A 14,944-nucleotide genomic window follows, 5' to 3' on the forward strand; every position below is an offset into this window, starting at 1 on the left:
ACACATAGGAATAGTTTAATTATTAGAGACTTTTTGACATTTCGTTATTATTTCACTTTTTTTTTTGTTTTTTAGATTTCTTTGTTAAAAGATGGGAATAGGGACACAGCAAAGTTTCCATAGAAATATTTCTGCCTTCTGTCATGATGATTTGAGTTTCACCTATGCTGGCCTTAGTATTTGGTAGCATTTAATGTCGTGTTTTTAAACTTACCACTTGAACTTGATTCTGTGCTTGCCAAGCGAACTAAATGGAGGATCTAAATGGAAGATCTCAGCTCAGGAAGCTTCTGTCCTATCATACTAATTAGCACATGCCTGATCTGACTGGACAGCCCAGGGCAGAGTGAGTCAACAATGGCGAATCTACTCTGTGCTTCTTATAGGAACTGTTTATAACCAGAGGTGCCCATTGCAGTGTGTGTGTCTGGCTGGGGCGACTTCTGCCCTTATGTTTACAGGACTTAAGGCCTGATTTCAGGACATGTTGGGGTGCTCTTACAAGTGATTTTAGTGATTCTATAGATCCTATCCAAGTTTATTAAGCTGCCAAGCACCCACCCGCTCCCATAACCCCCGTAGTACCCCTGAATTAGTGTCATAGAATGTGAGACAATCAGAGAGCATCTTAATGCCTCCATGGTGAGTGCAAGGACACTACTTGCCTCTTCTTTTGATTGAATTTATGGATGCTTTATTGCTATGTATTTTAAGCTTTTTGGTACATATTACCAAAATAATGGGGTTCTATCTTTCACTTTTGCAAAGGGTCTCCTGGGGGCAATCAATCATTAGAGAAAGCCCAGGGAAGAGGATAAAGTCTGAAAATTTCATCTGTCTTTCTGATAACCTGAGTCTGGAAAGCCTTACCAATCAATGGGCTCTTAGTGTACCAGTAAGCCAAAAGCATGCCTCAAAAACTTCAGTTGTCTTCCTACAATGCCTGGAAATTATAATGCTATCAGCTGAGGTTCATAGGATGGAATATGCAGGGTGATTTCCTTGAGTGACATCTGTCTAGGACACATCTTTACTTTGGTGTCTAATGGTATCTCAACCTTTTATTGCTTAAAGACAGAGAATAAGGCTTCCTGGCAAAGGGAACAGGTTAATCCAAGTCCCTGAGGCTGTCTATGTCACATCTTTACTTTGGTGTCTAATAGACATCTCAACATTTTAATGCTTAAAGTAGAACTTTTGGTTCCTTTCTCACCCCATACCCACACATCTATCCATACTTCTATTCCTTATCAAATGGCCCAAAAGCTAATAGTCACCTTCTTCTATCCACATCCAATCCATTGGTAATTCCCATGGGTAGATTGCTACACGTATTTGAAATCTGTCTACTTCTTATCATTTGCACTGCAACTATAATCCAGAACATTATTATTTCTCCTGAATTACACAGCAGCAGCCTCATAGTCTTCCTTAAACTCTGACTTTGCCCCATGATTATTTCCTTCTAGTAGCTTCCTATAGCAAGTAGAATAAAATAGAGTCTGCGCCATGGTTTGCAAAAGCTCTTCACAATCTAGCCTCTGCCTAGCTCTCAGGCCTTGTCTCCCACTACCCTTGCCTGTCGCCCTAGCTTTCCTTAAATGTACCAAGCTTCTTTCAGCCTCAGGGACTTGGATTAACCTGTTCTCTTTGCCAGGAAGGCTTATTCCCCGAATCCTTACACAACTGCTGTCTTCTCATCATTCCAGATGCAGTTCAAATGTCTTCATCTTAGAGAGGCCTGCTTTGTCTATCCTAGCTAAAATAGTCTTCTGCCCATCACTCTATCTCATTAATCTGTTTCTTTTTATTTTAGCACTCATTACTATCAGAAATTTTATTATTTATATATTTACATGCATATATATATATGTTTGTTTTTTTTTTTTTTTGAGATGGAGTCTCACTCTGTCACCCAGGCTGGAGTGCAGTGGCACGATCTTGGCTCACTGCAAGCTCCACCTCCCGGGTTCAGGCTATTCTCCTTCCTCAGCCTCCCAAGTAGCTGGGACTACAGGTGCCTGCAACCACACCCGGCTAATTTTTTGTATTTTTAGTAGAGACGGGGTTTCACCATGTTAGCCAGGACGGTCTTGATCTCCTGACCTCATGATCTGCCCGCCTGGCCTATATTTGGTCTTTATTAACTAGACTATAATCTCCATGGGGGCAGAAACTATATGGTCTCTAGTGACAAAAATAATACTAGTTTAGGCAAAGAAGCCAAACTTTACCAAAGAGTGTTATTAGTTTTATAACCATGTAAAGAATATGTATCAACTACTCCTTGGCTTTGGGAGTCAAGACACATATGGTCATCTGGGAGAGGTGAAGTCATGCAGAAAAAAATGCAAGATAGCTGGAAACAAAAGGAAGCTATCTTTGAAGGCTTTGTTCCTTCAAAGGAATAGGGCAAGATCTGGATGAGTCAAGGGCAACTACGTAGCATAGCCTAGAACCAGAGGAGGCAACTTGGAGAAGAAGTAGAAAACACAATGGACAAACCAAAAAAGATGAGATTTGAACACTGATTCAGGGCAAGTGATTGAGCCCATCATAAAATAATGCCAAATCAATTCCACCCTAGCAGCTGGTTCTAGACTCCATTTCAATAAAACATCTTGACTATGTACATAGCTTATCTTCATTGGCATTTTTTCCCTTTAGGCCCCCATGCTCCATTAAAGAACAAACCCTATTTCATATATATTTTTTACATAAGGGTTAAAAACTGTATGTTAAGTATCATACCACAAATACACAATAAAATAAATATAAAATGAAAAATAATCAATAGGTTCATTAGCAGAGTCATGACAGATTTATTTTCAATTTGTATAAATGTCCATAGAGAATTATTCTTTAGTTTTAGTTTTTTATTTTCATCTTTAAGAACCATGAAATCCAGTTTTTAGACAAAGCGTTTCTCTAAAAGATAGAGTTTGTCTATAGACTAATTTCATTAAGAAAATTTCTTTCAACATTAGCTTTCATTATCTGTAAAATGAGAGAGTAATAGCAAGTAATAAAAAAAAAATGACTCTTTCAGTTTCTCACATAAATGCCTTTTTTGTTGTTGTTGAGACAGAGTCTTGCTCTGCTCCCAGGCTGGAGCACAGTGGCACGATCTCTTCTTCCTGCAGCCTCCGCTTCCCAGGTTCAAGCGATTCTCCTGCCTCAGCCTCCGGAGTAGCTGGGACTACAGACCCATGCCACTGTGCCCGGCTAAGTTTTGTATTTTAAGTAGAGATAGGATTTCACTGTGTTGGCCAGGCTGGTCTAGAACTCCTGACCTCAAGTGATCTGCCCACCTCAGCCTCCCAAAGTGTTGGGATTACAGGCATGAGCCACCATGCCCAGCCCATAAATGCCTTTTTTAATCCTGCAACTTGTACAAAAAACTCTTAAAGAAAGATATGATTACAGAAGTGTTTAGTGTGGCTTGTAATTCATATTTAAAGATATCAACAAGGCATCACCTTGACTGAGGATTTAAAACAAATACAATATTAACAAGGGAGATGACATATGATAATAAATGTTTCTGAATTGAAATATAGACTCACTTGAGCTTTGCTCGCTTTTGATTTGAGAGAGAGAAAGCAAGAGAGAGTGAGTGAGGAGAGATGCATATGTGCTTTATGAAGAAAATGGCTTTTGTAAATGACTCAGTAGTATGCAGGCCGACTTTTATTTCCTGGTGCCTCTGGCAGACATGGGAAAGTGCATTCTTCCACACAGGCGTTCTTGGAATAAAATGTCCCTGGAGAGTTAGCTTCCTGCTTCATCATTTATAGTACCTGTTTTACCTACTAATCTATTTACCTCACAGAACTATTGAGAGGCCTAGCTAATAAAAAATGGTCATAAAGCACTTGGCAAAATCACAACAACTATAAAAAAGAATACATGCAAATGTGGTAAAGCTTGTCTTTCTGGCATGTCCATGAAGTCTTTGTGCATGAAATGATACACTGACTCAAATGTTAAAGTTTTTTTTTCTTTCACAAACTGGGAGTAGTTAAGCCATCTGGTTTGCTGGAGTGAGTTGTTTCTAGCTCAATAGTAGGACACTTGATTTAAAACCTTCCTACTAATTCTAATATTAAGCCTCTCCTCATGAATTCCTGCATACATTATGTAATAATTAATGCCTGCTTATTTAACGAGGAAGTACAACATGTTTGTGTCAAAAATCAGATAGGCATATAAATGGGTTGTGTAGTAATCAATGGCTGTACCTACATCATCACAGAATCTGAATTAGCAGCACCTATTTGGTGGTTTTATTAAGTAACCATAGGGAGAACATAGTATAATTACTATGCACAGTATACACACTAATGTCATATGTTCCTGATCCACAACTCAGTCCAAGAGGGAAGTGAAGGGAAGGCCCAGGAAACAGTTGTGCAGCAGGCAGAAAGAAGTCACTACACACTGATGCAGTAATTTTATTAAGTCACATGCATACGGTCAGGCAAACAGACAGGATCATGGGTCCAAAATCCTCCTTCCCATTCCAGCCAAGCCCAGCTGTCCTGATTGGCAGTCTCAAGAAGAAGGGAAGAAACTTCTAGAATTGTGCACCGTGAATGAAGAACAGTCAGGTGAGACTGCATCCTTTTTACAAAGGAAACATATAAGTTCTCACCAAACTAAGAAGACCTTGATCAGTTTTACAGATCCTTCTTTCTGTTCCTTCTTTCCCAGAGAAGATTACAAGCAAAAATGGTCTTACCAGACCATTTTTTGGCAAGTCTTAATTGCCTAAGACTTGGGTCTGTGACATCAGAAACAACAGCAGAGGGAAAGATGATGTCCATACTTTTGAAGCCCAGAAGAACTCTCAGTCCTTGTTCATTTTTATCTTGTTATAATTTGCAATAGTAAGAGATCTGGAGAGTTTGTCATCTATTTTGGAGTTACAAGTCTCTGTTTATTATTCATAGGAACTTCTGCTGTGGAATTATACCATTTGACCTGGTATTTGACTGAGTTGTATTTGCTGGAATGTTACACTTTTCCCCTTCTAGAATCGATCATATACAAATGCATGTAATGTTTGCCCAATTATTTTCTCATATTTTAGAAACGAAGAACTTGGCACATAGCAATTTGTTTTGATAATCTCTCTGTTTACATTAGGATTAGGGTTGCTTATAGGGGCTGCTGATTTTGTTGAACTATTATCATCATGTTAGATGATCATTTATGTTTCCTTCCAGTAAATTCTAATGACATTGCTCATTGGATGTGATTACTCATTCTCCTAAGAGTATTAAATGGGTGTGAGCAAAGCTGCCATACAAGGAAAACTGTATTTATGTGGAGTATCTTGTAGGTGGGGTTGGGAAATTATTTCCCGTGGAATGCCACAGGGTTACACAAACACAGCACTCTTTCTTGAAGTCCAAATGAGAATCCTCAAAGAATCTCTGAAGAAAATTTGACTCCACTGATTACCATCTGTTGGTGACACTCTGCTTCAATTATTCTTTGTTCTGAACTCCAAGGACTGTTTTAAGTTCTACAATGTCTGGCAGATTGAGGAACAAAGATAAGGGAGAACAAGCAGAAACTGATCAGAGGTAAGAAAATTTATTTACAATTTTTGGCAAATCACCTGAAAAAGGCAGAAGAAGATCTTTTGCTGTGCTGTATTATTTTTTAGAATTTTACTGTATTTTCTTACTAAAAGTTTAACAGCAAGATATACAAATATCATCATCAACCCCTTGAATTTTAGAAATATTTGGATATGTTCAGATTTGGTAGTAAAGATGTTAAAACTTATCTGAATTCTTTTGTCCACAAACTGGAAGACAACATTTTTATTAAATTGGATTTTAAATCAACAGAATGCTAACTCTATGAGCTATGAGGTGTGAAACAACTCAGAAAGGCATACTTTCAGGGAAGATATTGCTCTCGAATCCTCACCTCCATCTTCTCTTTATTTTAAAAGTATTTCACATGTCTTGTTGAGGGAGGTTTTACCTTCAGATTCAAATTCATGATATTGCTGCTAAGTATAAAAAGGACAACATGCCAGGAGGATGTTTTCCTTAACAACACTATCTCAGTCATTTTAAAAGGCAGGTCCTGATAAAATAATTGAAAGATAGTTTCCTAAGAGCTTCAATAAATTTGGTTTGTTAAATACTTAATAACTTTTCTTCTATAATAAATGAAGGTGGTAATACTATTAATAAATTTCACCTAAGAATAGTAATAAGAGGTTGTGCAGAGTTACAGTCTAGGAAATGCCTGCCTTGGATACATGTTAGCTACAACTCATGAGATGCTTGCCTCAAAAAATTCATTTCTAAGTTAATTGTTTGGAACTCAAAATCTTCATATATATTGGTGAGGCTTATGAGTCTAGTTAATTTATATTGAACCTGAAGCATTATTAATAATATTATTTTTAAAAATACCATTCTAGAGTTTATAATAGTGTTTATTATTTCACATTCAGAAGGGAAAGGAGCTGTCAACTTTAGTAGTCCTGGGTATCAGTAACTCTTCACTTTTGTTTAAGGCATATTACTACACAGATTCAGTGAATACGTGGTTGGGGTTGGGAAGTCAGGAGTTACCTTTCTAGTTGTCATAGTATACTGGAAATCAGGGCAGTTGGCTCACTAAAAGCCCTGAACTTGGGTTTCTCTACACCATTAATATATAAGGATATATAAATTGGGGACTTTTTGGACATGGTTTGAGGAAGGTGGACGTTATTAGGTGGATAAAAAGTTGCAATTCGTCCATTTTACATGACACTATAGTCAGAACTAAGTAATTATTTATTATAGTCTGATCAAAACTTTCATGAAAATCAACTAAAAATTCAGAATTAAGTATTTTTAAAAGTTTACAATGCATTAAAGAGCAGGCAATCAAGTGGGAATACTTAGGGGTGGAGGATGGGGGACAAATAAAAGTAGCTACAAGAGCCACCTTTCTCTGTAATCCCAGCACTTTGGGAGGCCGAGGTGGGTGGATCACGAGGTCAAGAGATGGAGACCATCCTGGCCAACATGGTGAAACCCCGTCTCTACTAAACATACAAAAATTAGCTAGGCATGATGGCAGGTGCCTGTAGTCCCAGCTACTCAGGAGGCTGCGGCAGGAGAATCACATGAACTCAGGAGGTGGAGGTTGCAGTGAGCCAAGATTGTGCCACGGCACTCTAGCCTGGTGACAGAGCGAGACTCCGTCTCAAAAAAAAAAAAAAAAAAAAAAAAAAAAAGCCACCTTTCATCTTCATCTTTAGGGTTTTTCCTAAGCTGAATGAACTGGAAGACCATGAACTGTTATCACGGTCTTATGGGGCTTCAGACCCTTCCTAATGTGGGAAATCCAACAGGATACTCTTCATAAAGCTGATACACCCCAAAGGTATTCAAGGACAATTGTCTCAAACAATGGAGCAGAGTTAAGGGGAAAAAAGCTTCCCAGAGGATTCATAGCTACAAACCAGGTCTCACATGAATGGTCTGAAGAATTTCAAGCTGAGAATTTAGTATTTATGTTTCTGAATTGCTAGTGATCCCAAGCATCTACCAGCAGTAAATTAATATCTTCTCCAGAGAACTCATTTTCATTTCAGCTGTCACTCAATTTCTATATATAAAGTTCTAAGGATCACATAACATAAAAAGAAATCACATACATAGAAGAAATCAAGAGACCATAAGTAAGAACAAGTAGAAAAAAGATCAGTTAGTAGAAGCGACCCACAAATGCTTCAGATATTGGAATTTTTAGAAATAGAATTTAAAGTATGTATATTAAATATTTTTAATAAATTAAAGAGAGGCTGAAAATATGAGTTAAGAGAATACAGATTTGGAAAATAACCAAACAGAACTTTAGAAATAAAAATAATATAAATTAAAAACTAAATGGATGACTTTGACAGAAAATGAGACAAAGCTGAAGAAAGAATTACTGAACAGGATAATATTTTTGAAATTTTCCAGAATACAGCATAGACAGATAAAGAGAGTCATACTATAAAAGAGATGTTTGACAAACACGGAGAGTAGAATAACACATGTGTTATCAGAGTCCCAGAAGGAATGGAAAGAAAGGAGTCCAGAATTTTCCAGAACTGATGAAAGTCACCAATCCAGAGACAAGAAAATTAAAGAAACCAAGAAAGATGGATGAATAAAAATCTACACCTAGATACTTTACAGTGAAACTATAGAAAACTAAAGACAAAAAAGAAAAATCATAAATGCAGTCAGAGAGAAAAAACATGACATTTTAAGGTTACTTTCAAAGTTCCAATTGTTACTAGGGAACTTAGAAGACAGTGTAATGATATTGATAATATGTGGAAAGAAATAATAGTAAACTTGAATTCTTCATCAGTGAAAATATTTTTCAAGAATGAGGGATAAATAAATACATTCCAACTCAAACAAAAAGGGAAAGAATTTTAGGCAGAAGGAAAGTGATCCTATATGGAAGATCCAAGATGAAAATACAAAAGAATAGTAAAGTTCTGAGTAAATCTAAACAAACATGGACTGTATAAAACAACATTCATAATGCATTTTTGGAGAGGATTTTAGTTTTGAAGGGGGTTTTAGAGGTCCTTGTATTGTTTGAGAGAGGGTGGATACACTTGTGAACCCTGGCTTTAATCAGTTAAAATGTACCTATTAAAATTTCTAGGATAACTCCTAAATGAATAGAAACAGAGTAACTTCCAAACTAGAAGAGGTGGGGGCAGAAATGAAAGCATAAATAGTAATCCTAAAGAATGCAAAAGTGAAAGAAAAAAACAGATCAGAAGAAACAAACGGGAAGTACAAAATTAGATGGCAGAAATAGATTTAAATTTAAATTTATCAGCATTTCTCTCTCTCTCTCTCTCTTTTTTTTTTTTTTTTTTTTTTTTTTTTTTAGACAGTGTCTCACTCTGTCAACCAGGCTGCAATGCAGTGGCATGATCTTGGCTCACTGCAACCTCTGCCTCCCAGGTTCAAGTGATTCTGAAGCCTCAGCCTCCTCATTATCTGGGACTACAGGCTTGCACCACCCACCATACCCAGCTAATTTTTGTATTTTTAGCAGACAGGGTTTCACCAAGTTGGCCAGGCTTGAACTCCAGCCTCAACTAATCTACCCGCCTTAGCCTCCCAAAGTGATGGGGTTACAGGCGTAAGCCACTGCACCCAGCCTAAATTTATCAACAGTTTTAATAAATGCAAATTGTTTAGGGGTTTGATGTAAGAGCCAAAGATGATCAGATTAGATTAAAAACCAAGACTAAAAATTTTAGATAAATTTGAAATATGATGGTTTAGAAAGTTTGAATGTAAAAGGATGAAAAGAGATATCCTAACATCAGACAAATACTATTCAGAAGAAAACTGTTTAGAATCTAAGGCAAAAGTACGATTGGAGGTAAAGAAAGTAACAACATAATGATGAATGGTTGTATTTATTAGGTAGATATAGAAATTATAAACTGATGTGTATATTATTACACAGCCCCAAACTGTGTAAGGTAGAACCTGAAAGAACTATAGGCTGAAATAGAAAAATCTACCATCATGTTAGGATATTTAAACTCATTTCTCCCATTAACTGAATTATGTCAAGCAGATGCAAATTCAGTAATAGAAGATGTCAACAACACAATCATCGTATTTGATCATGGACATATATTTAGAACACTGTACCCTAAAGCTGCAGAATATATATTCTTTACAAACCACATACAACATTTAAGTCTCGAAACATTAAAAAAATAACTAAATTAATTAATTAATAACAAATTAATTAATAAAGACCATGTTCTTTGACAACAATACAGACTATGTTCTTTGACGGGTATGGTCCTGAAAACTGTTAATATTAATTATCAAGTAGGAAATATCATTGCTGAAATATGATCTTGGGAAGATTTAAGACTAATTTGAAGGTTTGCCCTTTGTACACTTCTCTATCAGTCATATGGGAAGTTCTATATGAAATGAGTATTGCTAAAGTTATACCATTGATTTCATTAAAGCTATTACCAAGGTAAGTGTATACTATTTGTTTTCTAATTTTTTAACACCTCATGCATGTAACTCATGTACACCTATGTTTCTGTTCCTTTTACTTCAGTAATATCAGAACAGATAAATCTCTTCATTACGGTCAGCCTAAAAGTTCGCTTAAAAAGATTTGCTTTGGGATGCGAATGTGTAGTATTTCCCTCGATATACTTAACATAAATGGAATGAAGAACAATTTTATACTGTGCAAGGGTATGACTGTCATTTAAAAAAAAATCCCAACAATGAATGAGGAAAACAATTGTATATTATCTCCTCACACCAAATTAAAAAGTCCTCAATATGGTCACCCCAAGTAGGGTTCCTTTCTTTGGAAATAATTAATTATAATGAAAGGAGAAGTTTGAGAAATTCAGTAACAGTCGGGGCAGAAGTGGCTTTTAGTTTACGAATTTTTTTTTCAAGGCTTTGGAGTATGGTCACTTATGCAGAAAAATCTTTATTTGGGAAAAGAAAACTTGTGTAGTATAGTTTGCCTAATTGTGAAACTGAAATTCACAGAATAATTTCTCAAAAGATAATACAAATTTGTAGCAACTTTTTTACTTGAACATCACACTGCTCATGTGATATACAAGTAATAATTCCCATTTTACAAATGTAGGAACCGAGAAACTGAAGTGTCTCACCCCGAGTCAAGCTATGACAACACTTTATGATAAACACATGTTTTTTTTTGTTTCCCAATTATGGCCCGTCCTCATTTTTGACTAACAGGCCCATGGCTATACAATATTTCTCATCTTTTTGACCAAGTAGTACCCAATTTTGGCAAGAAAGTTTAAGGTTGTATAACTGAGTGCAACTTCAGGTTCTCTGACTCTAAGTTTTTTAATTCTTGAGACTCCTTTTCTGACTTTTATGTCTTATGACTCACACTACATTCATACCACATTTGGTTTCCTCTCATCATCTTCACTTCTGCATGAATAAAGTCTGAAGTAATCACCTTTTGGAAGAAACACTGTGGCTATGTATCAAGGGTGGCAGTGTTAGCTGGGAGAAGGCCTTCCCCAGAAGATCTCTGTGTAAGAGCCTGGCCTGCCACAGTAATTTGAATGTCCGTCATAAGACTTTTCTACCTGTCTTCTCAGTAGATCCTAAATATGAGACAGCAGAGGAGGGAGACAGGCAATATGAGGTAGAAGTAAATAATCAGCATCAGATAGACCTGGTGTGAACTCCAGCTTTGCCATTACTCCCTGGTTTCTTCATCTGTAAAATGCTGATGAAAGTATCTATCACATACCTATGACAAGTACTGGGTGAGAGTGCACATAGCCTGCTTCACATGTGCTTTAGGGCTGTGTAAATCAGTCCCTCTCACGCTTATTCAGTGGTGCCCTCCCTGAACTCGCCTAAACTGCCAGATTATGAGACCTGCGACTATGTACATGTGTTCAAAAGTTAGTCCTTGGTTATTACTGCAGTCTGTCGTATAGGAATGTCTGCCTTCCACATGCGCAGACAAGTGGGGGCACTACCATTTGGCCACTTGACAGGGCTATTTAGCAGGTGCACATGTCTGAACATTCCTGAATCAGGAGGGGGTAGCTCTGGATTTCAGAGAGCTGTAACCAGGCCACAGCTGGAGTGACGCAAGAGCCAGGGGCACAACTTGAGCTCTGAATTTGCAGTATGAAATGAAATGAACCCAAGTCCGTGTGTATGTGTGTGGAAAATACTGCAGGTCGAGGTACTTTTCCAGGTACTTCGCCCTTTGTGGGGTTGCAGCCCCGACGCCCTGGAATCTGGACTGGACCCAGAAAGGAAGCCGGTTGGTTCATGCTGAGGACATAGGGGCACCTTGCCTTTCTGGCTCGGTGGCAAAGCGGTACGTGGGCCATCCCGGCAGGCACTAGCGCTCCCCCTGCACCCTCTGGCCGCCCGGGCGCGGGGACATGGCCCCCGCCTCCTCCACAGCCTCTGACTTGCGAGCCGCACGGCCCAGGTGAAGCCGCTGGGCGCGTCCCCGCGCGCCCCTTCCCCCTCCCGGCGACTTCCTGATTTGCAAGAAGGTGCAGGAGCCGCAGCGGGCGGCCCCGGTCGCAGGAACTGAGAGGCCTCAGCTTTGGTGGCGGCTACCGGCGGAGACGGGGGCGGCGGCCACGCCACCGCTGCTGTCACAGAAAGGCTCTGGTGGGTGGGGTGGGAGGCGGGGAAGTGCCGGGGGCGCAGCCGACATGGGCCCGCCGCCACGGCTGCTGTGAGCAGCTTCTTTCCCGGTGTGGCCGCCGGCGTGGGCGGGGACGGCGCGACCCTCGCGCGGCCGGGCTGCGGGCTTCCAGGCCAGCGCGCGGGGGCCGGACGGACAGCCCCACACCGACATGTAACCATGGACTGCAGGACCAAGTGAGTGGGGGGGCCCGAGCGCGTCGGGGGCGGGCGTCCCTCGGCGGCCCCTCCCAGGCCAGCTCGGCTCCTCCGCGCCTCCACGCTCAACCGGCTTCCCGGGCGGCCGAGGTTGGCCTGGCGGGCTGGGGGTGCAGTCCGGCCCCCAAGCCTCTGGCCGGCCGGCGGGACGGCGCTAGGCCGCAAAGCCTGCCCGCCCTGCGTCCCCGGCCCTCCGGGGTTGGCGCGGCTCCTCCTGGAGAGGCCACTAGCGCCTTGTCGACGCCCGCCTTTCGGGGGACAGGGGGAGGCCGGGCGGCCTCTGACACCGCCGCTGAGGGGTTCTCGTGCTTCCCCGGAGTGTGTCAGATGTGACTCTCCTGGGGCTGCCTGTGTGCGTGTGGTGTCCGGGAGGGAGTCAGCGTTGAGGTTAAGAGATTATTATTCCGAGTGCTCTCTGAGCATTAATATAACCGGTGTTTTCTTAAGTCTGTTTGTTACTTTTGTCTTGGATGTTTTCTTATGATTCTGCTTATAAAATTAGATTGGTCTCTGGTGTTTCTTTATGGAGGAACTGTAGGTGCATGGTTCTTGCAAAACGGTATCCAATTAGAGGGTATTTTTATGTGTGTGCTAAAGTATTTATCAACGACTACTTTGCTCAGGAGATTAGGTAAAAAGCAATTTTAATAACGGTGGTGATTTGTTTCTAGGTATCTTAGAGGCATGAGTTTTATATTTTTCTTCTGAAACTTAACTTTGGAAAGAATTCCTTCTTACTTCGCTTACCCACCCTTTACTACTTCCTTCTCACAAAGTTTAAAATAATGGCATGTATATTTGTATTATTGTGAAAGGCTGTTTGAATTTCACATAAGTAAAACTGAGTCAATATGTAACTTTTACACCTAAGAGAAATTCTAAAGAATATTAGGGAAAGAGGGGAATTATGTAATAGAATTATTTTCTTCAGTGTGTTTGACATCATGGTGGGCAGGGTAAGTGAGTAAAAATAGTATGCTTCTTGACATTAATTGTTTTAAGAGGGAGGAAGTCATCTGAGCCCAGATTATTCCCATTGAAACAAGTTAATAGTGGAAAGGCTGAGAAAATGTATATTTGCATGTTAATTTATGTCTTGTCACTTCCTATGTTTCCAGATTCATATCTTATAAGAAAAGCTTCTAAAAACAGAAATATTTTTTTTTTTAAAGTCAGAGCTGGCATTCGTTTCTTGAAGGAAGTATATATGAAATACAGCCAATGTACAAAGGCACTAAGGTCTTGTTAGCAGGAATAACTGAGATATTAACACATTGGCCGTTGTGGTACCAGACTTAATCTTTTACCTTATGATGGAACGAGAGATTTAAACAGCAATGTTATGAAGAAAAAGTGTCTCAGTATATTTCAGTTCACTTTTTGAAATTTAACCAATGTTGCTTTGAAATTTTGCAAATATGGCAAGTTAGTAAAAAAGTCAATAACTTCTGAATTAAGCAAAGTAAACTTATACAGTTTCTAGTGGGAAAATCTAACGTGGAAGCAGATGACTAGTTTTTCCAAAGATAATGGATAAAAAGAAGCCTTTTTATGTTGTTAGCCTTAGAGCTACGAATAGTTTGCTACTTTAAATATGCATAAGTACAGTAAATACATTTTAAGAAAAGTATATGCAACGTATCACATTCATGGAGCATTATCAATGTTTTATGGTCATCTAGAACTTGGCAGGTGGAACCACGTGTTCATTATTTACACTTACATTGCAAGTCCTTTGGAGAGAGCCTAAGAACCTGTGTCAAACTCTGTTGGCAGGGTATAATGACACTTAGGGACACTCTGGCTTTTAAATTTGATCCAATAAGATAAAACCAATACTTTGCATTTTTGTAGCACTTAGTACTTATGAAGTACTTGCATATATGTTATTGGATTTATAATCCTCACTGTTATTCTGTGAAGTGGACAAGGCACCTCCCAGGTGAGGGAAAACAGTCTCAGAGTTTAAATGCTTTTCCCCAAGTGTCAGAATTCCTAAGTCTCAGCTCTTTTAAGTCGCTCAATTGAGAAAACAGTTTCATTGTTATTTCTACTACACTGTAGTAATATAGTCACATAAAATGTATTGAGACAAAAACAAGATTAGTTTTAGAATTAAGAAAATACAAGTTTCATAGAGATGTTTATTTGTCATAGGAAATTAATTTAAACTTTTTGCTTTTAGGGCAAATCCAGACAGAACCTTTGACTTGGTGTTGAAAGTGAAATGTCATGCCTCTGAAAATGAAGGTATGTGTCTTCTGTGTTCTGTTATTTGTCAAGGTCTCTTTTTTTTTGGACAAGATCTCATTCTGTTCCTCAGGCTGTGCAGTGGCATGATCAGGGCTCACCGCAGCCTCTCCTTACCAGGCTCAGGTGATCCTCCCACCTCAGCCTCCCCAGTGGCTGGAGCTACCAATGCACACCACCATTTTCAGCTAATTTTTGTATATTTTTTGTGGAGACGGGGTTTAACCATGTTGCAC

The 14,944-nt window shown here is 39.2% G+C and overlaps 1 protein-coding gene across 9 annotated transcripts in view; it reads left to right on the top strand.

The window, feature by feature from the left end:
• Positions 1-5,380: 5,380 nt before the first annotated feature.
• DENND1B (DENN domain containing 1B) overlaps positions 5,381-14,944 on the top strand; it is a 292,006-nt gene continuing 282,442 nt past the window's right edge. For 2 of the 9 annotated variants that reach the window (XM_055234175.2, XM_055234177.2), the window contains exons 1-2: positions 5,381-5,591; positions 14,644-14,708. In XM_055234175.2, coding sequence (XP_055090150.1) covers positions 5,536-5,591; positions 14,644-14,708 — 121 coding nt within the window. In that variant the 5' untranslated portion in view covers positions 5,381-5,535. Of the gene's footprint in view, positions 5,592-11,742; positions 11,920-12,074; positions 12,438-12,616; positions 12,846-14,643; positions 14,709-14,944 lie in introns of those variants that run through there. The other 7 variants (XM_055234179.2, XM_063613726.1, XM_063613729.1 and 4 more) reach the window with 6 other exon arrangements.

This window comes from Symphalangus syndactylus, chromosome 19 (genome assembly GCF_028878055.3).
Source record: "Symphalangus syndactylus isolate Jambi chromosome 19, NHGRI_mSymSyn1-v2.1_pri, whole genome shotgun sequence".
Taxonomy (NCBI): Eukaryota; Metazoa; Chordata; class Mammalia; order Primates; family Hylobatidae; genus Symphalangus; species Symphalangus syndactylus.